This window comes from Ranitomeya imitator, chromosome 2 (assembly GCF_032444005.1).
Source record: "Ranitomeya imitator isolate aRanImi1 chromosome 2, aRanImi1.pri, whole genome shotgun sequence".
Classification (NCBI taxonomy): Eukaryota; Metazoa; Chordata; class Amphibia; order Anura; family Dendrobatidae; genus Ranitomeya; species Ranitomeya imitator.
Window position 1 is genome coordinate 520,486,500 of NC_091283.1, and position 26,807 is coordinate 520,513,306.

Sequence of the window (26,807 nt, forward strand, 5' to 3'; positions counted from 1 at the left end):
AAACAGCTGACACCCGGCCGCGCTCCCCCCGTGAGCGCTGCCGATCGCATATGACGTACTATTGCGTCCTTGGGAAGTAAAGCCCACCCCACATGGACGCAATAGTACGTCTAATGGCAGAAAGGGGTTAATGACAGTTCTGATGCCCAGAGCCCATTTGGGCCAGGCTGGAGGGACATGGTTTTGATGTTGAGCATCACTATCTATGTATTCTTAGTGTGAGATCAGTGGCCTAAAGTCATTTAAATCTGAATTCATTATCTTTCCTCCATCTCGCATATCTTCCCTACCTGATCTATCTATCAAAATAAATGAAATCACACTTTCCCCTGTCCCCAAAATCCGCTGCCTCGGAGTAACCCATGACTCTGCCCTGTCCTTCAAACCGCACATCCAAGCTCTCGCCACCTCCTGTTGCCTCCAGCTCAAAAATATTTCGAGAATCCGTCCTTTCCTCAACCCACACTCTACCAAAATGCTCGTGCATGCCCTAATCATCTCCCGCCTCGACTACTGCGACATACTCCTCTGTGGCCTACCATCTAACACTCTCGCACCCCTCCAGTCCATCCTTAACTCTGCTGCTCGACTAATTAATCTCTCTCCTCGCTACACTCCTGCTTCACCTCTTTGCAAATCCCTTCACTGGCTCCCAATTTCCCAGCGTATCCAGTTTAAATTACTAACACTGACCTACAAAGCCATCCATAACTTTTCTCCTCCGTATATTTCCACACTAATCTCTCAATACCCTTCCCTCACATAATCTCCGGTCCTCCCAAGACCTCCTCCTTTCCTCCACGCTTATTTGCTCCTCACTCAATCGCCTCCAAGACTTCTCCCGAATATCCCCCATAATCTGGAATTCAGTGCCCCAACACGTCCGGTTATCCACTACTTTTAGATCCTTCAAAAGAAACCTGAAAACCCACCTCTTCAAGGAAGCTTACAGCTTGTAAAGACCACACAGCCACCTCAACACCATTGGAGCTACTGCAACCCTCGACCTACTGTCTCCTTCCCCATAATCCTGTAGAATGTAAGCCCGCGAGGGCAGGGTCCTCTTCCTTCTGTACCAGTCTGTCATTCTTAGTTTTGTTTACTGTAAGTGATATTTTTATTTTGATGTAACCCCTTCTCATGTACAGCACCATGGAATTAATGGTGCTATATAAATAAATAATAATAATAATAATTTAACCCCTTAGAAACATCAGTTACTTATTCAAATCTGAGAAAATGGGCTGCATGCCCACTTTGATGCCAAGAACCCATTTGGGCCAGGCTGGAAGGACCTGGGTTTGATGCAGGCCATCACTATCTGTGTATTAGTGTGAGATCAGTGGCCCAAAGTCATTTAGCCCCTTAAAAACATCAGTTACTTATTCAAATGTGTGAAAATAGGTTGTTTGCCCACTTTGATGCCAGTTCTGATGCGCAGAGCCCATGTGGGTCAGGTTAGAGGGACCTGGTTTTGATGTGGAGCATCACTATCTGTGTTTTCTTAGTGTGAGATTAGTGGCCCAAAGTCATTTAACCCCTTAAAAACATCATTTACTTATTCAAATCTGAGAAAATGGGCTGTTTGCCCACTTTGATGAAAGTTCTGATGCCCAAAACCCATTTAGACCAGGCTGAAGAGACCTGGTTTTGATGTGGGGCTCCCCTTTCTATATGTCTGCACTGTGAGATCAGTGGCCTAAAGTCATTTAACCCTTTAAAAACATCAGTTACTTATTGAAATCTGTGAAAATTGGCTGTTTGCCCACTTTGATGCCAATTCTGATGCCCAGAACCCATTTGGGCCAGGTTAGAGGGACCTGGGTTTGTTGCAGGGCATCACTATACGTATATTGATAGTGTGAGATCAGTGGCCCAAAGTAATTTAACCCTTTGTTTAACGCCCTTCGGTGCCCACTTTGATGCCCATTTTTATAAGTTTTGTAGCTGTTTTTAAGTGTACTCACATCAGGGCACCACGCTGCATTGTATGTTATTATTGTGATGCTTATTTTTTTGTTGTTAAACCTATAAAATACTGAAACAAAAAAATTGCCGATAAAGAAACTGACGAATAAGAAACCAACTTCAGCCTCCTGACTTAAAGTGGGTCAATATGATGGACGGATGCTTAGCATTCATCTCGACTGTGACCACATACCTTGGGAGCTTACACGCTGGACTCTGGGCACAAATGTACCTCGCTTTACCTGTCTTCTCACACAGGAAAGAGAACAAGGATAAATTCTCACCGCCACACAGTAAGAGAAAAAATAATGGATCTACCTGTGACCAAACATTTTTGTATGCCTGATCATAGCACCATGGACCTGAAATTACTTCTATTGAAAGGTAACTTCAAATCTCAGAGACAGGAGAATCTGGGAATATAAATTTATGACGACCTTTGACACGCACAGGAATGAATGTGTCGCATGGATTTATGTCTTTTTAACATCAATTAAGGAATTTGCACTTCAGACCTTGTGGGGGGCATCATAACACAGAACCAGACCCCAATCAGAGGACAACAAAACATTCACTCCTTATCTAGGAACTCTTCCAATATTTATGGACACAACTGTTTATCACTCTCCTCTCCCATAATGACAGTTCTGTGCTGTGTTGTGTATAAATATCTGATTCTTCAGCTGTTGTATTAGTCTGTGCCTCATGAAGAGACCTGAGTAGTCTTGAAAGCTCGCAATTTGTTACCATCTTTTCAGTTAGCCATTAACAGGTATCAACCACTGAGGACTCTCAATATCAACCACTGAGGACTCTCAATATCAACCACTGAGGACTCTCAATATCAACCACTGAGGACTCTCAATATCAACCACTGAGGACTCTCAATTCTAAATATTTTTCTTGTCTTCTCAGTAATTCATACGGGAAGCCACTATTCAATTTTTGCTGCCAATAATCAGGATGATTACATGTAAATGAGTTTTCTGGGACGAGATCCCTAGACTAGGTGATCAATATCTGATCGGTTGGACCCCTCGATCTCTTGCCTGGTGCCCGGCAAGTAACAAAGCTGGAGCTCCACAGCGCTGTTCACTGCACAGTGGCCGTTTTCAGGTACTGCAGCTCAGTTTCCATTGGGTAAAAGGGGAGCGGAGCCGCAGCACTGGAGGGCGCCCACTATATAGAGTACTGCCCCCTGGTGGGACAGTGCCAAATGTCAGCTATGAAGGAGTAGTTCTCCATCAGGCCCAGAAACGAAGCGGCAATGCATCCGTGAACCCACAGTGACAAGATGGCTGTCACCTAGACCGGCAGGGGCGTAAAAAGACGTCTGTAAATTCACACACTCCCCTTTTCCTCTGCTAGGATTTCTTGTTTGGCAGTAAAGATGGCAGCCCTACATTATATGTAAATATACACTGCCGTAATGTCACTGCAGAAGCAGGAGATAACGTTGTGGAATAGAAAGCTGCCAGAATGCCCATGGGCAGCAACGTACCGGCAGCTACAGGATGGCGCTACTGGAAACAGCCACAGTAAAGATGGCGCCGCCAGCCTCCGCGTCACTCTGACGGCCGCTTTCTATTGGTTGCGCTCCTGACATCCCGGAAGTGGAACCTCAGTAGCCCCGGCCGCCACGTGTTTGCTGGGGACGGGAAGTTGGTGGAGTGATCGTTAGCGGAGCGAGGTAAGACGGTGTAACCGCTGATAAAGGCTGACGGCGCCGTGCGGCCGGGGTATGGAGTCAGCGTGTGTTCTGTGTTTGCAGTGAGGACGTCCTGTGCTCGGCGGTCATGGCGGTCCGCGCCTCCTTTGAGAACAACAATGAGATCGGCTGTTTCGCGAAGCTGACGAACACGTATTGTCTGGTGGCCATAGGAGGGTCCGAGAACTTCTACAGGTGGGTGACGTAGCTCCCTCACTTGTTGTACGGGGGGTTTATACAGCCCGCTGACGTCACACGGCGGTCACGTGTTATGGCGGCCACAGGTCTGAGCTATGAGGGGCCCACGTGTGATTAGGACCGCTGCTGAAGTATCAGGGTCTACTAAGCTAACACGGGGGTCTGGTGACATCCCACCACAGGACAGGTGGTCGCTTATAGATCAGTGGGATGGAGACCCTTCATCCAGGTGATAATGGGGCTGCTGAATGTTGTGCCCTGCTTTCTCTGCCAGGCTCCGGCTGCCATCGCCATACCATTGGCCCCAATTTCCAACCTCTTAAATGTCAGCGAGATAATTAAGGCTAAGTGCACACATTTGGTTCTATATTGAATATTGTTAATTGATAGACGGTTGCTATTACGTTCTTGTAAGTGCACACATTGCAGAATCTCCGCGCCAATTCCGCATCTCCTGCCGTGGGTACATCACATGCGGAATTGGCATGCGTTTTCCCGCTAAACACTAGCGTTTTACAAGCGTTATTAGCTTACAGAATGCTAGCGTTTTCCCCGCGATCTGTAGCATCGCTTGGAAAACTTGACAGGTTGGTCACAATTGTCAAACACAGTGTTTGACAAGTGTGACCAACTATTTACTATTGATGCTGCCTCTGCAGTGTCAATAGTAAAAAGATATACTGTAATGTTAAAAATAATAAAAAAAATCATGATATTCTCACCTTCCAGCTCCTCACGATGCTTGCGCTTCCAGTAATGCCTAGCGGCAATGACCCCATATGACGTAGCATGACGCGAGACCGCACGCCATCACAGGTCATTGCCACAAAGCATCACTGGGAACGGAAGCATCGCGAGGAGCGGGGGCGCTGGAAGGTGAGAATATCATGATTTTTTTTTATTTCAATTCTTTTTTTTTTTTTTTAAACAATTATATGGTTCCCAGGCCTGAAGGAGTCTCCTCTCCTCCACCCTGGGTACCAACCGCACATGATCCGCTTACTTCCCACATAGTGGGCATAGCCACATGCGGAAAGTAAGCGGATCAATGCATTCCTATGTGTGCGGAATCCCCATGATTCCCCACAAAGAATGAACATGCTGCGTTTTTTTCCAGAATGCGATTCCGCTGCGGAAAAAAAAGCAACATGAGCACAAAAAAATGCGAATTGCATTCTAATAATAGGATGCTTAATGTATGCTCTTTTTTTTTTTTGCGGCTTTATCGTGAAAAATCCTGAACGTGTGCACACAGCCTGAGAGGCTGGCTGTGATCAGTGCCTGGTCAGGTAGCTGCATGTAGGTTGGTGCTGTCTGTAGAACGTAGCTGGCAGCTGGGCTCTATGCAGCGGACACAGCAGGTCCCGGTTTCCCCGGTGTGGGCCCTATCCACAAGACATGACCTCACACATGCAGAGATCTCCATTGGCCGTACTTACTGCCTCACAATATATGGAAGATATGCTTGGTAAACAGTGATACCTCCTGAAAGAGTTGGGAAGTTTCCCGGACACCCCATGTCTCCTCTCCCTGCGCTTCTCTGTGCTTTCTGGGCAATGCAGAGTTGTCTACCGTTTCACCAACCGTTTAGTTGTACTAAATGCTAAACCTGACCTGCCATTATGATTCTCCAGGCCATTACAAGTTCGCAAATACCAAACATGTATATGTTCTTTCTTATTTATGTAATGAAGAAAAATTCAACGTTTGTGTAAAAAAAGAAAAAAACCACCCCAGCGCCATTCTCCGGGTTCAGTCACTGCGCTGAATATACAGAGCGGCATCTGTAACCATGTTGCCGGCGCCAATGTGGAGTCAGTGTCACTTAGGTCCCGGTGCGTGGTTACATCTGCCGCTCTGTATACTTGGAGCGGTGACGGAACCTGGAACGCTGCTGGGGGCAATAAAGTTAATTTTCTCTATGCATTGTTCGGGTAAGTTTGGGCACCGGGTAGGTTAGTAATGCCATTAACCTGCAGATTAACCCCATATCTGCAGGTTAATAGCATTTTTCTGGTGACAGGTTCCCTTTAACATGATACGTTGCCGTATAGTGGCCCATAATATATGGTAGAAACTGCAGTCTGAGGTATATATTGGGAAAGGCTCTGACATGTTTGAGCAGAACCTTAGGAGAAAACGTCACTGGTGACTGCATCTTGTACATACAGGCAGTGTGGGGCGGACACCGCCACAGAACTTGTAATAGATAAATGGTAATTATTACATTACAGTTCGGCAGCCGCGACACGTGCAGGGATTGCTCATCACTAGTGGGGACCATTCTCCTAGTGGCTGGTTCTTACCTTGTCACTTTGTCAAGGGGAGGTTCAGTACCTTTATACTATTGACCTATGATTGTAATAGTTTAGCAATATCAGACAGCTGGTGGGCTCTCGACACCCACACTGATTAGCAGCTATAATGTCCGGCAGTCTGACAAAAACATTGCATAGGAGCTGAATCGCATTTTTACATACTGTTTAGTGGCTCCTACAGGGCTATGCATATATCAGCTTATTCTTTTCATCAGGAGCTAATCTGTGAGATTAGGCAATGGCTACTAAACTGCGTATGGAGCATTGGTGGTGTGCGCCGTGCACTGCATTCGGCCACTGCAGGTGATTACAGCTGATCGGTAGGGTGCTGGGCCCCAACTAATAATGTTTATCATTGGAACAGGTCATTAGTATAAATGTACTGGACAACCCCTTCAGGCTACGTCCCCCCCCCAATGAGCGTTTTGATGATGTAGAATCTCTGCACCTAATGTTTAAATTGGGTTACTTGATTATTTCTTTTCATTGCGTTTGTGTGCGTTTTTTTTTTTTTAAGCATGGGTTTTTTGGACTTTTTGGTGTCATGCTTCAAATAAAGCTACCGTACTTTCTTTTTGATACTAGCCAAAACTGGAAAACTAAGCCTATAATCAAAATAATTCAGTTCAATTATCATAGGGGCCCAGAAACAGCATTTGGTCCTATAATTACCACCAAATATAATATAAATTATATTAGTCTTTATGACAAAATTTATTATACTTTATGAACATACACTAAAAACACAATTGCAGAAGATAAAAACCATAAATAAAGCCCTAAAAATATGCAGTGTGGCAAGATTAAAAACCGCGTGATTGACCATAAATGGTCAATCAAACTAGAATTAATAACATGGGTATGGCTATAACATAGAGTCCTTGTAAACCTATATGAACAGCCAATGCTACATAAATAAATCACTTAGTTTTCACCTAGGTAGTCAGCAGACCCCCTGCATTACCGTCCGCATAGTGAAGATATCAGTCACACCCCTACACCCACCATGTGCAATCATGCACAGAAGAACCAACACTGCCCAGTACTCTGATGCGCGTTTCGCTTATACCTATGTCTGGGGGCCACATGCAGGCTTCTCCGTAGGACAGGAAAGTTTTTGAAAAATACATAACTGAGAAGAATACATATTACCAGGATTTAGATTTAATTCATGTTAATGTTCTATACTGCACAAACAATCCTGCTTTAATTTTTCTTGCAGTGTATTTGAAGGAGAGCTCTCCGAGACCATACCAGTGGTGCATGCGTCAATAGCTGGATGCAGAATTATTGGAAGGATGTGTGTAGGTGTGTACAGATCACAACCATGACATGGCATACAGCAGTTTCTATAAAGAGATGTTAGTTTTAAAATGTTTGTTTTGTGATCCCTCTTGTAATGTTGCAGACTACAGTTCACACTGCCCCCAAAATGCTTTACATTGTCCAGGTGGATAGGCATCAGACATCAATCAAGCCTATGACACTTGCAGATGTTCAGATAATCCACCACGCAATTGATCTGTATGTGCCGACTAAATGCCAACAGGTCACACTGCTGTTTGGCTGCAGCCTGTATAAATCCTAAAGGGGGTTTCTAGGTGTGTAACATTGATGACCCCCGAATGATCTGATATAGAAGCCTTATCCAAAGGATATGCAAACCGTATTAGTTCCAGAAAAGACTACATCTGTTTAAAGAGGTTTTCCAAGTTAAAAAGAAAGGTCTGCAGTAAAGGTACCGTCACATTTAGCGACGCTGCAGCGATCCAGACAACAATCCTGATCGCTGCAGCATCTCTGTTTGGTCGCTGGAGAGCTGTCACACAGACAGCTCTCCAGCGACCAACGATGCCGGTCCCCTGGTAACCAGGGTAAACATCGGGTTACTAAGCGCAGGGCCGCGCTTAGTAACCCGATGTTTACCCTGGTTACCAGCGTAAAAGTAAAAAAAAAAAAACACTACATACTTACCTTCCGCTGTCTGTCCCCCGGCGCTGTGCTTTTCTGCACTGACTGTTATCGCCAGCCGGAAAGCACAGTGGTGATGTCATCGCTGTGCTCTGCTTTCCGGCCGGCGCTCACAGTGCAGAGAAGCACAGCGCTGGGGGACAGACAGCGGAAGGTAAGTATGTAGTGTTTGTTTTTTTTTTACTTTTACGCTGGTAACCAGGGTAAACATCGGGTTACTAAGCGTGGCCCTGCGCTTAGTAACCCGATGTTTACCCTGGTTACCAGTGAAGACATCGCTGAATCGGCGTCACACACGCCGATTCAGCGATGTCTGCAGGGAGTCCAGCGACGAAATAAAGTTCTGGACTTTCTGCACCGACCAACGATGGCACAGCAGGATCCAGATCGCTGCTGCCTGTCAAACTGAACGATATCGCTAGCCAGGACGCTGCAACGTCACGGATCGCTAGCGATATCGTTCAGTGTGACGGTACCTTAACCGTGTGACAACAGACTGCTGAATTGTGACAGTGTGCGATGCAGACACTGTCATGATTTCTCTGTATTTCCTCATGTAAGTGGGTGGTCGAGTGACTGCATGTATGCGATCTGTGTGTTTGCGGGCACATCATGCTGACTAGACTCTTATCCCTTTCTTTCTGTGTCCTATTGAGAGAAGTGCAGAAAAATCTAATTGCTATGTGGCTGCGAGTACATATCATATACATGCAGTCACGTAACCATGCACTCGCATGGGGAGTACAGGGTAATCATGACAATGTGCACATTGCACACTTTAATGATTCGGCATAAAGTGACTGCAGACTTTTCTTCTCGACCCCTTTAACAAAGTATTTATGGAAAATGGAAGGCAAATTCTGATAAAAACCCTCACTGTAACACCATATTTGTCTGAAATTTCTTTGAGCTGCTTGTAAGGAGCATAAAGATATGACCTAAACATTAAATAGTCTATAGGTTATTTCTTTTCTTTTTTAGCTTTGAATTTGTGTTCACATTTTATGTAGGAAACCGAAATGGCCTTCTAGTCCCAAACAACACAACAGATCAAGAACTCCAGCACATCAGAAACAGCTTACCGGACTCTGTACGAATCCAGAGGGTTGAGGAGAGACTTTCCGCTTTGGGGAATGTGATGGCTTGTAATGACTACGTAGCCCTTGTACACCCCGATCTTGACCGGGTATGTGCTGTTTGTTTTTTAATATCTACTGTAAACATTTCTTTAAATTCTCTTGGTCTTTAGGCATGTTGCCTTTGATAAGCCGGACAGGCACTGTGTCTACGCTGTCTAGACCCAAGGCATGTCCGTGCAATCTTCTCCCTGCCCAGCACCAGTGGCTAACGTGTCTCCCTGCCAGGCAAAGAACAAGGACAAGCCACCGGGGATATGTCTTACATGAGACACCTAGTCCCAGGATGGCTTTTCAAAGTATCTTGCAGTGAGACTTATCGGCTGCTATTGCACAGCATGAATCTGATGATGCCGTTTCCTAGTCCCAAGCAGTAGACCGTTCTCTATCTGTACTGTCCAAAACAGAGAATATCTCTTTAAGAGGAATCTTTTTTTAAACCAACAAAAGAACCCTATACTTGCCTTTTCAAGTCTCCTCCAGTTTCGTATTTCCACACACACACCTATTCTGGAATTATTCCGGTCTGTTTTACTGTTGCTGTCGCCTCCACTCATTGTGGCCAGCGATAACAGTGGTGCTCCCCAAACTGTAAGGTTGGCCTTACCAGTGAGGCACGTTTCATAGAAGTGATCATATACTGCCTGCTATTGGTGACAAAATTGGTGACAAAAAAAAAACAACTGACCTGATGGATAGGGTGGCCAAAGCGCTGGCCAACCATGGTGGGTCAATTGCTGCACAATTTTTCTACAAATTAGTATGTAATTTGGTCATTGCAGTGGGAAAGTTGTCGCCTACTGTGGCCGATCACGCTGTTTGGCCCTAACCTAATGTTTTGTTACAAATGGTTCATCATTGATCCATCAAATTCTTCTTCCCTTCTGTAAAATGTAAGACAAGACACAAGGATAACATAGAATAATGTACTTTCTATAATCCCTGCTCTTTATTTTCTTTTTGTGTTTCAGGAGACAGAGGAGATACTAGCAGACGTTCTGAAAGTAGAGGTTTTCAGGCAGACAGTTGCTGAGCAAGTTCTTGTTGGCAGTTACTGTGCCTTTAGTAATCAGGGGGGTTTGGTTCATCCCAAAACATCAATAGAAGACCAGGATGAGTTGTCATCATTACTCCAAGTCCCCTTAGTGGTAAGTAAAATAAGATAAGAATGAATGCTACTTCAAAACGCTATATAAAAGCTTGCTTCTTAGGCTAGGTTCATATTGCGTTAGTGCAACCCGTTTAGCGCTACCTACTGGGGAATTTTGGAAAGTTTAGTAATTTTGAACATATAGATAAGGGTATGTGGGGAAAAAAATGGTAGTCAAATTTGGCATTCAGATTCCACAGCCTGGGACTTTAGTTCTTTTCCCTCAAGTTTGCTTTTCCAAAGTAAATGTGCTTGTTACTTTAACCCCTTACCGGCATCGGACGTACTATACCGTCCGATGCCGGCTCCCCTGCTTTGATGCAGGGCTCCGCGGTGAGTCCGCACCAAAGCCGGGACATGTCAGCTGTTTTGAACAGCTGACATGTGCCCGTAATAGGCGCGGGCAGAATCGCGATCTGCCCGCACCTATTAACTAGTTAAATGCCGCTGTCAAACGCAGACAGCGGCATTTAACTACCGCTTCCGGCCGGGCGGCCGGAAATGACGTCATCGCCGACCCCGTCACATGATCGGGGGTCGGCGATGCTTGTGAATGGTAACCATAGAGGTCCTTGAGACCTCTATGGTTACTGATTGCCCGTCGCTGTGAGCGCCACCCTGTGGTCGGCGCTCACAGCACACGTGCAATTCTGCTACATAGCAGCGATCAGCAGATCGCTGCTATGTAGCAGAGCCGATCGTGCTATGCCTGCTAGCCTCTCATGGAGGCTATTGAAGCATGGCAAAAGTAAAAAAAAAAAAGTTTAAAAAAATGTGAAAAAAATAAAAAAAACATAAAAGTTTAAATCACCCCCCTTTCACCCCAATCGAAATAAATCAATAAAAAAAATATCAAATCTACGCATATTTGGTATCGCCGCGCTCAGAATCGCCCGATCTATCAATTAAAAAAAAGTATTAACCTGATCGCTAAACAGCGTAGCGGGAAAAAAATTCGAAACGCCAGAATTACGTTTTTTTGGTCGCCGCGACATTGCATTAAAATGCAATAACGGGCGATCAAAAGAACGTATCTGCACCGAAATGCTATCATTAAAAACGTCATCTCGGCACGCAAAAAATAAGCCCTCAACCGACCCCAGATCACGAAAAATGGAGACGCTACGAGTATCGGAAAATGGCGCAATTTTTTTTTTTTTTTTAGCAAAGTTTGGAATTTTTTTTCACCACTTAGATAAAAAATAACCTAGTCATGTTTGGTGTCTATGAACTCGTAATGACCTGGAGAATCATAATGGCAGGTCAGTTTTAGCATTTAGTGAACCTAGCAAAAAAGCCAAACAAAAAACAAGTGTGGGATTGCACTTTTTTTGCAATTTCACCGCACTTGGAATTTTTTTCCCGTTTTCTAGTACACGACATGCTAAAACCAATGATGTCGTTCAAAAGTACAACTCGTCCCGCAAAAAATAAGCCCTCACATGGCCAAATTGACGGAAAAATAAAAAAGTTATGGCTCTGGGAAGGAGGGGAGCGAAAAACGAACACGGAAAAACGAAAAATCCCCTGGTCATGAAGGGGTTAATGGTAAATTGCCATATATATTTAAAGGGAGTCTTGCCAGGATTTTGCTACCCCCATCTGAGAGCAGCATATTTGAGGCTCCGTGGCTGCATTATTAGACAATAATTGAACAGCCACAGCACATACGGGGATTGGCTAACAGCCGCAAATCGTGGAGCTGCGGGGACTTGGAACATATTACTCAAGCACCCACGATACTTTGAGAACGCTATTTCCTAGTACACTTATCACTAACAGAGACCCTTGTTCCAGCGGAGTCATTTACTGGATTTCTTGCTGTAGTTTTATCTGCTACTGATGTACCAGTTATGAGTTCATTATAACCCCAGCCACACATTATTGGCAGATTTCTGCCTATGCACAGTGTACAGAAAGCTGCCAGTCCGTGGTGGGGCGGGGTTATACACAGCTTATGAATATGGAGGACTACTTGGCATGAGGTTTACTAGTTTTCCCTGTTTTACCAGCAGGAGATTATGAAAAGTACAGCAAGCAGCCTAGCAAGTAACATGTCACTGGAATTGGGGTCTCTGTCCCCATGTCATGCTTATGTCATTTTAGGTGGCAAAAACCTGATGACCTATTCCCTGTTAAAGGGAACCTGCCATGTTCCCAAACGCTAATAACCTACCGTAATTCTATGGTGCTTATCTGCAAGTTAATAGCATTGTAATGCCGCACTGAAAGACTGGCTACCATGAGGACATGAACTTTATTACTCCAGCTGTCAGTCATACAGGCGTGGCCAGCTCTGCTGCAGTCTTTAGTCAGAACATAGTGAGCAGCGGCTCTAACCATTCCTCGCCACTGACTGATGGCTGACTCTGCACAGATCCACTGCAAGTCAGTGCTGGCAGCTCAGTTACAGCGGTCGCTCACTGTGTACTGAGCGGTGACTGTAGCTGTGCCGGCAGCACCACTATGACTGAAAGCTTGAGGCTGCCGAGAGGAATTAAGTTTTTCCTCCCAGTATCCAGTCTTTCAGTGCTGGGGCTGCACAGCGTTAGAATGCTATTAACCTGCAGATTAACACCATATGTAAAAGTTTATAGCGGTTTGTGACATGACTGTTTTCCTTGTCAGCAGGATTGTGCACAGTAACCTACAGTGTCAGGTCGGCTCCTTTACACTGATTAAAAATACCTTGGCTGATGAAATCTGTCTTGTGGTGGTTTCTTAATCTTTTTTTTTTTCCTTTGGAGGAGAGAATTTTTTTGTTTGTTCTCTACAAAGGTGGCACTGCCGACGCCTGCTCAGTAGCAGCCATTGGATCACCAATAGCTGCAACTACACAGGCTGGCGTCTGCCTGCAGAAGGGTTTTATTTTCTTTTCAGAATAGAGCAATCTTTATCCTATAATCTCTATCCCAACCTGACACTGTCTGTAGGTCACGTAATGATAGAAACCACGGCACTCAAGGTTTGTAGGAGGTGCACAAGTTAGGTATCCAACCCGTCAGTCATGTAGAATAAATTACTTGGCACTCAAGAGAAATTCTTTGCAAGGTAAAACGTGAATAGTTCATTTATTAGGTGCATCCAGTTCCATATAAATTGAACGTTTTCGGTCTAATCAAAAGACCTTCATCAGAAAAGGTTATAAAGTACTGTAATACATGTGTGGAAAAACACAAAGGAAAACATTTTTTAGAAAATGATGCACAGAGAAATATATAGTAAAAAACAGATATGGTACACATTGCTCAATGGAGAAATGATAACTAAACAGACATCACATGTTACACGAAGAGCAGACAACAGCGGCGGTCTAAATGGATCCGACCTGGTGCTCCGTGAGTGGTGAGCTTCGTGGTGGAGATGCTAAAGGCTGTAAATGTGTAGGAAGGATAATGCAAGAGAAAAGAGGGCAAGGAGACACATCACGTCCAACTGAAAAACCGAGCGAGTGGATAGCGAATAGGCCATCCCTAAAGGATACAGGAAGTGCGGTAACCTCTATGACTAGTGGTTGACGGACTAAGGTGCACAGTGAGATGCCTGAAATATAAAACATGAACATGTAAATAATACATAATTGTCATTGTGCAGGAATAGTGCAACATGTATGGGCACACAACCCCGTAGGGAGAAGAGAGCATAAGAATGAGTAGAGGGCAAGAGAACGGACCCTGCAGTGTGACCACCTACAACCTGCAAGAATGAATAGAGAAATAGCCCAGAGTAGTAAAAGCATATACTAGAAAATTATATTATAGCTACCTGGATGATTAGGGCAATCTGATAGGGCCCATAAGGTGCCAGCAACAGAGCAGGCCTAGGGGAGGGAGGGCGCCTAGGAGGAACAAGGAGAGATAGAGGAACACCTAGCCAAAAGTTGTCTATACCAAGGTAAACCCCTATAGAGTACTAGTCACCATTACCTGTAAGGCAGAGGGTATATAAGGCGAGCGCTGTGGGGGGCGAGCAAATCGCAGGAGCAGACGCGCTGTTGAAAAGAAAATATAATGAGTGACTAAGTCTCTAGGCCGAGGCGGAGTGCCGAGAGAGGGCGAGCGTCACTGTATAATGGGGCAGAGAGTACCTGTAAAGCCGGAGGACCCCGGCGCCGTGTAGCGAAGGCTGTGAGACTCCCAGGGCTGGTGTCTGGCTGGTGGCACTTCCGGGTTTATGTGCGCGCCGCCAGGCAATCACCTGACCCGTAGCGTCATAGCAGACACGTGACCGGGTCGGCGGCGCGTGCGCAGAGAGACAAGGACGGAAGGGAGCTGAAGGGCGCTTGCGCCAAGAGAATGAGTGCCGGAGGCTAAAAAAGAAAGCCAGAGGCGGCCCTATACAGCGAGGGGAGAGAGGGGGGAAGGGCGAAACTACAAGGGAGAACAAACGCAGGGAAATTAGAGAGGGCAAGGGAGGCTGGACGAGGAGAACTCAAACAGGGTATATGCAAAATAAAGAGGTAAATGACCTAATACAGAGAAAGGAGGGAAGGTCTAGAACAGACCTCAAAGGTGGTCACACGCAGGTGATATAGAGACCAGACTAATGCTCTATATCTAGAATGGCATTGAGTGTGGATACTGTACCATATGGGGTGGGGCCAGTGCTCGGTGCGCAGGACGTGACTAGCGGTTCTGTGAAAAGAGGTAAAACAGAAAATTAAAAACATGACATAAACAAATGCGATCAACACATTCCCTGGTTGTGCTCACTTTACATAGACTACAAAACCAGGAATTACAAAAAAGCTGAAATATCGTAATCTCTATTTAATCCCTTTGGTTCTAAGGTCTGGAGCGTATAAATCCAATAAGCTTCCCTTCTTTGAAGCATTCTGGTACGGTTTTGTCCTCTTCTAGGGATATCCACCTGTTCTAAAACCTGAAACCGGAGTTGGGCAATACCGTGATTTTTTATGGCAAAATGGTGTGGGAGGGGAAGATGTGTCTTGTTGCATCGGATGGTGGATTTGTGTTGGGCCACTCTTTCCCTTACTGCTTGCGTGGTCTCGCCTACATAGGCTAGGCCGCATGGGCATTTGATGAGATATACCACGAATGTGGACTCGCAGGTATAGAAACCTTTTATGGGAATGGCCTTACCAGTTTGTGGGTGAAACACAGAGGAGCCCTTTTGTACATTACTACACTGTAGACAATTGAGGCAGGGGAAAGTACCACGTTTCTGGGTGTGAAGAAAAGTTTGTTTTGGGACCACTGAACCTGAGCCAATATCTGCCTTGACCAGCCTGTCCTTAAGGTTTCTAGCACGCTTAAAACATGGTAGGAATGGAGCTTTAAATTCTGGAACTGTCGGGTAACTTTTGGATAAGATATTCCAATGTCTCCTAATGGTAGATTGTACCAGGCTCGAAAAGGGATGAAAGGTAGAGACAAAGGGGATGGTGACTAGTACTCTATAGGGGTTTACCTTGGTATAGACAACTTTTGGCTAGGTGTTCCTCTATCTCTCCTTGTTCCTCCTAGGCGCCCTCCCTCCCCTAGGCCTGCTCTGTTGCTGGCACCTTATGGGCCCTATCAGATTGCCCTAATCATCCAGGTAGCTATAATATAATTTTCTAGTATATGCTTTTACTACTCTGGGCTATTTCTCTATTCATTCTTGCAGGTTGTAGGTGGTCACACTGCAGGGTCCGTTCTCTTGCCCTCTACTCATTCTTATGCTCTCTTCTCCCTACGGGGTTGTGTGCCCATACATGTTGCACTATTCCTGCACAATGACAATTATGTATTATTTACATGTTCATGTTTTATATTTCAGGCATCTCACTGTGCACCTTAGTCCGTCAACCACTAGTCATAGAGGTTACCGCACTTCCTGTATCCTTTAGGGATGGCCTATTCGCTATCCACTCGCTCGGTTTTTCAGTTGGACGTGATGTGTCTCCTTGCCCTCTTTTCTCTTGCATTATCCTTCCTACACATTTACAGCCTTTAGCATCTCCACCACGAAGCTCACCACTCACGGAGCACCAGGTCGGATCCATTTAGACCGCCGCTGTTGTCTGCTCTTCGTGTAACATGTGATGTCTGTTTAGTTATCATTTCTCCATTGAGCAATGTGTACCATATCTGTTTTTTACTATATATTTCTCTGTGCATCATTTTCTAAAAAATGTTTTCCTTTGTGTTTTTCCACACATGTATTACAGTACTTTATAACCTTTTCTGATGAAGGTCTTTTGATTAGACCGAAAACGTTCAATTTATATGGAACTGGATGCACCTAATAAATGAACTATTCACGTTTTACCTTGCAAAGAATTTCTCTTGAGTGCCAAGTAATTTATTCTACATAACTGTCTGTAGGTCACTTTGCACAATCCTCCTCGCACGTTCCTTTTAAGTGTAATTACACTTTCAGGTAATGTTCCAGGATTTCTGGAAGTCCTTGTGTATGTGTACATAAGGAGTAAAACTATCTGTCATTTGTATTCTGCAATTTGGCAAGTTTTTACTCTGAGCTGGGAGTCTCGGCAGTTTTTTTTTTTTTTTTTTTTTGTGGTTTTGGTTTAGGTTTTTCTTGAGCTTCTCCCTGTAGGTTTATAGATCAAATATATAATGTGATCTCTCAAAGACTGATTTTTTTTTTTTTTTTTTTTTTTAATGAAAAGTTTGCAGTCACTGTGTGAATGCAGACGTATGAATTCTCCCGGTGAATGCATCGTTTTAGACGTGACAACCCCCTTTAAGCAGTTTTGGAGCGTGATAAGTGGATTTATCTCTTACAAAGTTTCTTTTTGCTTTTTTCTTGGGCTCTGTTAATGAAAGCAGTGCTGGAGAGCCCGCGCGATGCTGGGCTATGATGTGCGGTGAAGCTCTGCACACAGCCCAGTCATTCGGGGAGACTGGGACCTGCCTCAGTGATGCCGGGTTGGCTTCTAGTTCCGAAAGTTGATGTGACATCACTGGCAGCTGCAGCTGGGGGGTCACGTCATGGGGATGAGCAGACAACGATAGCGCCGCTCACAAGCACATTTGGAAACGCAAAGTATTTAAAGAGAGACTCCAAGGTTCATATCTATCTGCAAGTGGACAACTTCTTTTAACCCCTTCCCGACCTGTGACACAGCGTATGCGTCATGAAAGTCGGTGCCAATCCGACCTGTGACGCATATGCTGTGTCACAGAATGATCGCGTCCCTGCAGATCGGGTGAAAGGGTTAACTCCCATTTCACCCGATCTGCAGGGACAGGGGGAGTGGTAGTTTAGCCCAGGGGGGGTGGCTTCACCCCCCCGTGGCTACGATCGCTCTGATTGGCTGTTGAAAGTGAAACTGCCAATCAGAGCGATTTGTAATATTTCACCTAAAAAACTGGTGAAATATTGCAATCCAGCCATGGCCGATGCTGCAATATCATCGGACATGGCTGGAAACACTTATGTGCACCGATCGCCCCCCCAGCCCTCCGATCTGTGCTCCGCTCCCCTCCGTCCTGTGCTCCGCTCCCCCGTCCTCCTGTCCGCTCCCCCCGTGCTCCAATCACACCCCCCGCACAGCGATTCCCCCACCCCGTGCTCCAATCCACCCCCCCATGCTCCGATCCACCCCCCCGTGCTCCGACGCCCCCGTGCCCTGATCTCCCCCCCCCCCTTATACTTACCGAGCCTCCCGGGGTCCGTCCGTCTTCTTTCCTGGGCGCCGCCATCTTCCAAAATGGCGGGCGCATGTGCAGTGCGCCTGCCGAATCTGCCAGAGTGAATTTTGATCACTGAGATAGATTATATCTCAGTGATCAAAATAAAAAAAATGGTAAATGACCCCCCCCCCTTTGTCACCCCCATAGGTAGGGACAATTAAAAAAAAAAAAATAAAGAAATTTTTTTTTTCCACTAAGGTTGGGGTAAGAACTAGGGGTAGGGGTAGGGTTAGGGTTCGGGATGTGCACACGTATTCTGGTCCTCTGCGGATTTTTCCGCAGAGGATTTGATAAATCCGCAGTGCTAAACCGCTGTGGATTTACCGCGGTTTTTCTGCGCATTTCACTGCGGTTTTACAACTGCGATTTTCTATTGGAGCAGTTGTAAAACCGCTGCGGAATCCGCAGAAAGAAGTGACATGCTGCGGAATGTAAACCGCTGCGTTTCCGTGCAGTTTTTCTGCAGCATGTGTACAGCGATTTTTGTTTCCCATAGGTTTACATTGAACTGTAAACTCATGGGAAACTGCTGCGGATCCGCAGTGTTTTCCGCAGCGTGTGCACATACCTTTAGAATTAGGCTATGTGCACATGGTGCGGATTTGGCTGCGGATCCGCAGCAGTGTTCCATCACGTTTACAGTACCATGTAAACATATGGAAAACCAAATCAGCTGTGCCCATGGTGCGGAAAATACCACGCGGAAACGCTGCGTTGTATTTTCCGCAGCATGTCAATTCTTTGTGCGGATTCCGCAGCGTTTTACACCTGTTCCTCAATAGGAATCCACAGGTGAAATCCGCACAAAAAACCCTGGCAATCCGCGGTAAATCCGCAGGTAAAACGCAGTGCCTTTTACCCGCGGATTTTTCAAAAATGGTGCGGAAATATCTCACACGAATCCGCAACGTTGGCACATAGCCTTAGGGTTGGGTTGCAATTAGGGTTGTGGTTAGGGTTACGGCTACAGTTGGGATAAGGGTTAGGGGTGTGTTGGCGTCAGAATTGAGGGGTTTCCACTGTTTAGGCACATCAGGGGGTCTCCAAACGCAACATGGCGCCACCATTGATTCCAGCCAATCTTGTATTCAAAAAGTCAAATGGTGCTCCCTCACTTCCGAGCCCCGACGTGTGTCCAAACAGTGGTTTACCCCCACATATGGGGTACCAGCATACTCAGGACAAACTGCGCAACAATTACTGGGGTCCAATTTCTCCTGTTACCCTTGAGAAAATAAAAAATTGCTTGCTAAAACAATTTTTGAGGAAAGAAAAATTATTTTTTATTTTCACGGCTCTGCGTTGTAAACGTCTGTGAAGCACTTGGGGGTTCAAAGTGCTTACCACATATCTAGATAAGTTCCTTTCGGGGTCTAGTTTCCAAAATGGGGTCACTTGTGGGGGGTTTCTACTGTTTAGCCACATCAGGGGCTCTGCAAACGCAACGTGACGCCCGCAGAGCATTCCATCAAAGTCTGCATTTCAAAACGTCACTACTTCTCTTCCGAGCCCCAGCATGTGCCTAAACAGTAGTTTACCCCCACATATGGGGTATCAGCGTACTCAGGAGAAACTGGACAATAACTTTTGGGGTCAAATTTCTCCTGTTACCCTTGGGAAAATAAAAAATTGCGGGCTAAAAAATCATTTTTGAGAAAATAATTTTTTTTTTTTTATTTTCATGGCTCTGCGTTATAAACTTCTGTGAAGCACTTGAGGGTTCAAAGTGCTCACCACACATCTAGATTAGTTCCTTTGGGGGTCTAGTTTCCAAAATGGGGTCATTTGTGGGGGATCTCCAATGTTTAGGCACACAGGGGCTCTCCAAACGCGACATGGTGTCCGCTAATGATTGGAGCTAATTTTCCATTTAAAAAGCCAAATGGCGTGCCTTCCCTTCTGAGCCCTGCCGTGCGCCCAAACAGTGGTTTACCCCCCACATATGGGGTATCTGCGTACTCAGGACAAACTGGACAACAACATTTGTGGTCCAATTTCTCCTATTACCATTGGCAAAATAGGAAATTCCAGGCTAAAAAATCATTTTTGAGAAAAGAAAAATTATTTTTTATTTTCATGGCTCTGCATTATAAACTTCTGTGAAGCACCTGGGGGTTTAAAGTGCTCAGTATGCATCTAGATAAGTTCCTTGGGGGGTCTAGTTTCCAAAATGGGGTCACTTGTGGGGGAGCTCCAATGCATAGGCACACAGGGGCTCTCCAAACGCGACATGGTGTCCGCTAACAATTGGAGCTAATTTTCCATTCAAAAAGTCAAAAGGCGCGCCTTCCCTTCCGAGCCCTGCCGTGTGCCCAAACATTGGTTTACCCCCACATATGAGGTATCGGCGTACTCGGGAGAAATTGCTCAACAAATTTTAGGATCCATTTTATCCTATTGCCCATGTGAAAATGAAAAAATTGAGGCGAAAAGAAATTTTTTTGTGAAAAAAAAGTACTTTTTCATTTTTACGGATCAATTTGTGAAACACCTGAGGGTTTAAAGTGCTCACTAGGCATCTAGATAAGTTCCTTGGGGGGTCCAGTTTCCAAAATGGGGTCACTTGTGGGGGAGCTCCAATTTTTAGGCACACGGGGGCTCTCCAAACGTGACATGGTGTCCGCTAAAGAGTGCAGCCAATTTTTCATTCCAAAAGTCAAATGGCGCTCCTTCCCTTCCAAGCCCTGCCGTGCGCCCAAACAGTGGTTTACCCCCACATATGAGGTATCAGCGTACTCAGGACAAATTGGACAACCACTTTCGTTGTTCAGTTTCTCCTTTTACCATTGGGTAAAAAGTTAAATGTTCATTTTTTCTTTCCATGTTGCTCCTGCTGCTGTGAAGCACCTGAAGGGTTAATAAACTTCTTGAATGTGGTTTTGTGCACCTTGAGGGGTGCAGTTTTTAGAATGGTGTCACTTTTGGGTATTTTCAGCCATATAGACCCCTCAAACTGACTTCAAATGTGAGGTGGTCCCTAAAAAAAAATGGTTTTGTAAATTTCGTTGTAAAAATGAGAAATCGCTGGTCAAATTTTAACCCTTATAACTTCCTAGCAAAAAAAAATTTTGTTTCCAAAATTGTGCTGATGTAAAGTATACATGTGGGAAATGTTATTTATTAACTATTTTGTGTCACATAACTCTCTGGTTTAACAGAATAAAAATTAAAAATGTGAAAATTGCGAAATTTTCAAAATTTTCGCCAAATTTCCGTTTTTATCACAATTAAACACAGAATTTATTGACTTAAATTTACCACTAACATGAAGCCCAATATGTCACGAAAAAACAATCTCAGAACCGCTAGGATCCATTGAAGCGTTCCTGAGTTATTTACCTCATAAAGGGACACTGGTCAGAATTTCAAAAAACGACAAGGTCTTTAAGGTCAAAATAGGCTGGGTCATGAAGGGGTTAAGGCATGCTCTTCAAAGCACATCTAGGCAGACGTATCAGATTTCATAAACTGAGTTGTTTTATCACAGTATTTCAGTACCTTATCCAATCGTTCATCAATATCTCGCACAATTCTTGCACTTGTGTTCATACACTGGTACACACTAGGTTTGAGTCATCATACAGCTCTGTGGCCGCAACTTATGAAGCCTGGCATAGTACATTCTACTCTTAATGAAGGGTTGTGGTGGAGTAAGCCTATGTGCACACGTTGAGTATTTTCTTGCAGAAATTTCTGCAAGGTTTCTGCATCTCTAGGCAGGAGAGAGGCTACTGCAAAACGCACGTTTTTGCATGCGTTTTTTGTACAGCAATGAAGGCTTTTTTTTTTTTTTAAGCTAAATAAAGATATTAAAAAAAAAAAGTTGGTATTTCTTGGCTCAACACCAAGTTTTCATGCTGATGCAGTGTGGTATCAGGGTAATGGGATTAGAGCAGCAGCTGTCATTGACAAGTAGTTCCAGGCCTAGTCATAAGGTGTCAGCTGGACACCCTCATTACTAAGCTGATAAGTAAACACACACAAACCTACCCATACATTGTCACCAGCCTATGTAGGAGTGTTATCAGAATGAATGTACATAGGCTGTAGCTAAACAGCAACTGTTAATTTTAAAGAAAAAAATGGAAAAAAAAATGTGCGCTCTCGCAATTTTAATAACCAGCAGATGGAAAGCCGACAGCTGGGGGCAGATGTTTATAGTTTGGGAAGGGGTAATATCTATGGAGCTTCCAAAGCTATTAATATCAGCTCACAGCTGTATACTTAGCCTTTGCTGGCTATTAAAATGGAGGACCCCCCCAAAAAATGATGTGGGGTACCCTTATAAATAATAACCAGCAAAGGATATGCAGGCAGCTGTGGGCTGATATTAGTAGCCTAGGAAGGGGCCATGGATATTTGCCCCTCCCAGACCAAAATCAGCTCTCAGCCACCCCAGAAAAGATGCATCTATAAGATGCGCCAAATTTTGCGCTTAGCCTCACTCTTCCCACTTGCCCAGTAGCTGTGGCAAGTGGGGTTCATATTTGTGGGGTTGATGTCACCTTTGTATTGTCAGGTGACATCAAGCCCACAGGCTAGTAATACAGAGGTGTCTATAAGAAACCTATCTATTAATAACCCCATAGTGATATTGTATAAAACAGAGACCCAGAATAAAGTCCTTTATTTGAAATAATGACACTCCTTTAATGAATCTTAATTAGACCATAATTGCCAAACGCCTAATCCACCGAAGCCAATGTTTCCTGTAACAAAAATAAAATAAACCACAAATATTCCTCATCTGTCAGCAGAGAAGATCTTTGTGTGGAAACTTCCTGAAGAAGAAGCCTTTGAGCTTCGAAACGCGTTGAATAAACCACCCGAACACCCTAACAGTATATCTGGATCTATTATTTGTCGCAGCAGCGCAGATGTAATCCACATTTCATTTATTATAGCAGAGAAGATGATACATAATGTCACACGATGATCCTGATCACTTTGAGAGCAGTCACATCAGTGATGTGACTGCTCTCAAAGACAGCCGGCAATACACTGACAGGAGGGAATTGCTTCCGCAGTGTATAGCACTGAGCTGCAGTGAGAGAGTTAACTGGAGTTAATCAGCTGATCAGCTCCGGTGATCTCGATTACGGCACCACTGCCACGTGGGAAAGTTCTCACTCAGCGGTGCTGTAAGTGAGAGCATCGGAGATGACGGGCTGATGAACTTCGGTGAACTCTCTCACGGCAGCTCAGTGATACACTGCGGGAGCAATTACCTCCTGTTAGTGTATCACCGGGCAGAGCAGTCACATCTCCCGATGTGACTGTTCTATACGTGATATCACCGTGGGACAATCTGGATTACGTGGACTACGGCACACATGGAATATATGGTGGATTATTTTACATTATTTCTAGGACGCAAGGGCATCGGGGATTAGGCGTTAAGGTGAGTGTTTTTATTTTTTTATTTTTATGGGAATATGTATGTAATTTTACTTAAACTGTGAGCACAGGTGCCAGCAGATGATAATACTATCCCATCAGCGGCACCTGCTGTCACTGTTATCAGTGACAGCAGACATAGCCTGATAGAAGCAGTAGTCTCATCGGCCTACGCCAGCTTTTTGCTGCAGGATCACGCGGACATCGGACAGCATGATTCCGCAGCACTGTGACCGACAGTACTGGCGGTAATGTTACTGAGGGTGACAGTCACAGCTACGGGATCACGCTGACAGTCTTAAAACTGATTGTCTCCCCGGCGGTAGCGTTACCGCTGATAGGAACCACCGCGCAGTTGTTTTCCATGCTGTCACACATGACAGCGTGGAAAACACCATAGGAAGATGGTAAAACGCAACACAAACTCAGCAAATCTGCAAACATTTTTATTCCTGTGTTTTTGCTGCGGATTTAACTGACTCAATTGAAGTCAATGGGTGCGGAAATGCTGCCGAAATGCACAAAGAATTGGCATGCTGCAGAAAAACACGCACTGCAAATACGCACGGAAATTTACTGATCATGTGCAGAACACTTCAGGATTGACATTGAATAAGCTTGCATAAGGATTCCATTACATTTTTGGACCATTTCTGCGAGGAAAAAAAGCTGCAAAAACGCATCGTGTGCACATAGCTTAAGAGGCGCTTGGTTCACTTAGGGGGCAAGCCTCTTAATCAGTCAGGGCACATTTCACAACTGGCATGCCTCATCAGAAATCTTACTCTAGTACCTTATATACCACAACTGATCATCAATTAGATGGCCGAGTTTTGCCACATGCACTTCCTGCCGAAATGCCCCCTACTTTAGCAGCATGAATATGTAAAGTTGCAAAATTTTTGCACAACACCATGTTTCGTCAAAATATAGCAACTTTTTAAGATGGTTTAATCTAGAATATTCTGGCGTGTACAAACAAGGCACCATTTTTATTTTTTTATACTGATACTATATAAATAATCTAAATTATAATTTTCATTGTCTTTATTTCATTATTGAATTACCAAAAATATAACCCTCAAAAAGCATGTTGTGAAAATCAGTATGTATAAAGAACGTTAAAACATTTTATTTTGAAATTTGAGCATTCAGTTAAATGTATCCTGTCAAATCCTAATCACTAATTGACACTAACTTTAATTGTCTTTTGACAGGCTGGTACAGTCAATCGAGGTAGTGAAGTGATTGCAGCAGGAATGGTTGTCAATGACTGGTGTGCTTTCTGCGGTCTGGACACGACCAGTACAGAGCTGTCAGTCATAGAAAGTGTATTCAAGCTAAGTGATGCTCAGCCAAGCACCATTGCCACAAACATGAGAGACTCTCTAATTGACAGGTATGATACTGTTTTCTAGCTTTTGTTTTAGTGTACAGCACTAGGAAACCTGTAGTCTGAAACTAGAGGGCGACTTTGGCCATGACATAGGTCAGAAGGCCAAATATTGCAGTATGCTCCTAATGCATTACCACATAATGCTAGTGAATGGGGGTCCTATTTTGAACCTCAAAGTACCAGGTCACTCAACTTAGAAAAAATCCAGATTATAACTTTTTGTGACTTGCTTGACTCTTGTGAGTTGCAAAGTGACCCCCTTTCATTCAAACTATGCTGTAGTATAGCAGTGAAACTGGCGATCTTTGGCTGTAAACCACAGTGTGTATCCCAGGCCTAATTGTCGAGTACATATCACAGCAGTGTTTCAGTTGTGTGCTTTTTTGCTCTGCAACAAAGCTGTGAAAAACTCTTTAGGGTGCAGCTTGTACCCTTCTTGCACATTCAGAAGGAACGGAAAATATAAGGCCTTACACTGCTTCCGGCTAGACCCACTTCTGGCATTGCCTCAAAGTTCCATCTAAAAGTGTCCTGATTTCAAACATTATGTTTAAAACCACAAAATCCCCATGTAAGGGCATGTAGACACAGTTGTGTGTGTGTGTGTGTGTGTGTGTGTGTTTTTTTGTTTTTGTGGTAGATTCTACTGTAAAAGCAACCCGAAAAAGCACTAACTAAAGGCTCAAAAAAATGAATATATGTATTACCATGTAAGAACGTGTTTATTCATATGGTTTTCTTTTGATAGTCTTTTAACCACTTCAGGTTTCCAAAACACTAAGCTGTTAAAAGAATTCAGCTGACTTTCTTCAGGCGGTTTTTTTTTCGGCTATATTTTATAATGCAAGTAATTGGGGAGGCTCAAAGTTTCTAGCATGTCACTGAGCATTTCGCCAGCGTTTTTGCTTCAAAAACTGCTAATGTTTTTCTTGCTCAATGTAGATTAAAAATAAAAGCATCCAACAAGTGCCAGTCCAAAAAAAGTGTCTCCAAACTGATGTACAAAACACCAAAAAACGCTTCAGTGATCAAAAGTGTTGTGCTAACTACTTTGGTATGGAAGAAAGATGTATATAGCACTACAAGCTTAGGCTGGTTTACAATAGCATATGCAAAGTTGTCTGAATGCCTTTCAGAAAGTGTGTTTAGTTTTTGTTTTTTTGTTTTTTTACATCCGCATGTCTATTATGGACAGCTGCATTGCATCTGTTAAGAATTGTAATGGATCCATGCAAAATCCATAATATGGGGATGGCAAGTCGTATATGATCTGTGCTGTTTTTTTTTTTGTGTATGTGTGCACTTTTATTGACTTTTTTTTTTAAATCTTTTCTCCTTCCTTTTAGCCTTACATAACCAGAGTATCCTGAGATCAGCTGCTTGGCCATTAAGAAGATCACTGCACTGTATTACTTAAGCTGCTGCTTCACCTGCTAAATGATGTGCGCATTAGTGGAACAGATGTTTGTGTACAACCTGCATTTAAAAGGAAAAAAATAATAAATTCAAACAACTGTATATTGCACTTACACTCTTTAAATGTAATAAAATTTTAAAACCTAATACTGTAAGATCTATTTGCCCATAAAATCTACTAAGGCCAGGTTCACAGGGGCATATTGTACAATCCGAATATGTACCACAATCCTAATATGTACCGCAATACCTGGGATAAGTCTCCTAACCCAAACTGATAGCCTCTTATTAGGCTGTATGTTAGGGGTCAGTAAACCCGTAGTCAATCAGGTATATGTTTGGATTGTTAAAATAATGAATACTCCTAGAGGTTTAAAGTCAAGTTTGTGATATACAGTCATGGCCAAAAGTATTGACACCCCTGCAATTCTGTCAGATAATACTCAGTTTCTTCCTGAAAATGATTACAAACACAAATTCTTTGGTAT

The 26,807-nt window shown here is 44.1% G+C and overlaps 1 protein-coding gene and 1 long non-coding RNA gene across 2 annotated transcripts; one reads left to right on the top strand and one right to left on the bottom strand.

The window, feature by feature from the left end:
• Positions 1-3,171: 3,171 nt before the first annotated feature.
• LOC138664796 (eukaryotic translation initiation factor 6) lies at positions 3,172-26,466 on the top strand. Its single transcript, XM_069751770.1, has 7 exons — positions 3,172-3,658; positions 3,740-3,871; positions 7,415-7,500; positions 9,174-9,349; positions 10,271-10,447; positions 24,725-24,906; positions 26,250-26,466. Exons 2-7 carry the CDS (start codon positions 3,765-3,767, stop codon positions 26,257-26,259), a joined length of 738 nt encoding a protein of 245 aa, XP_069607871.1. The 5' UTR covers positions 3,172-3,658; positions 3,740-3,764; the 3' UTR covers positions 26,260-26,466.
• Positions 13,502-16,387, bottom strand: LOC138664795 (uncharacterized). The gene is made up of 2 exons (XR_011318388.1): positions 15,036-16,387; positions 13,502-13,992 (listed from the first exon to the last, which is right to left on the bottom strand). It is a non-coding gene; the product is annotated as an uncharacterized lncRNA (long non-coding RNA).
• Positions 26,467-26,807: the final 341 nt, after the last annotated feature.

Excerpts from the sequence above, each read along its gene's own strand:
- LOC138664796 (XM_069751770.1), top strand. The coding sequence starts at position 3,765 with ATGGCGGTCCGCGCCTCCTTTGAGAACAACAATGAGATCGGCTGTTTC. Across the intron at positions 3,872-7,414 it reads GGGTCCGAGAACTTCTACAG|TGTATTTGAAGGAGAGCTCT; the intron begins GTGGGTGACGTA and ends TTTTTCTTGCAG. Across the intron at positions 9,350-10,270 it reads TACACCCCGATCTTGACCGG|GAGACAGAGGAGATACTAGC; the intron begins GTATGTGCTGTT and ends TTTGTGTTTCAG.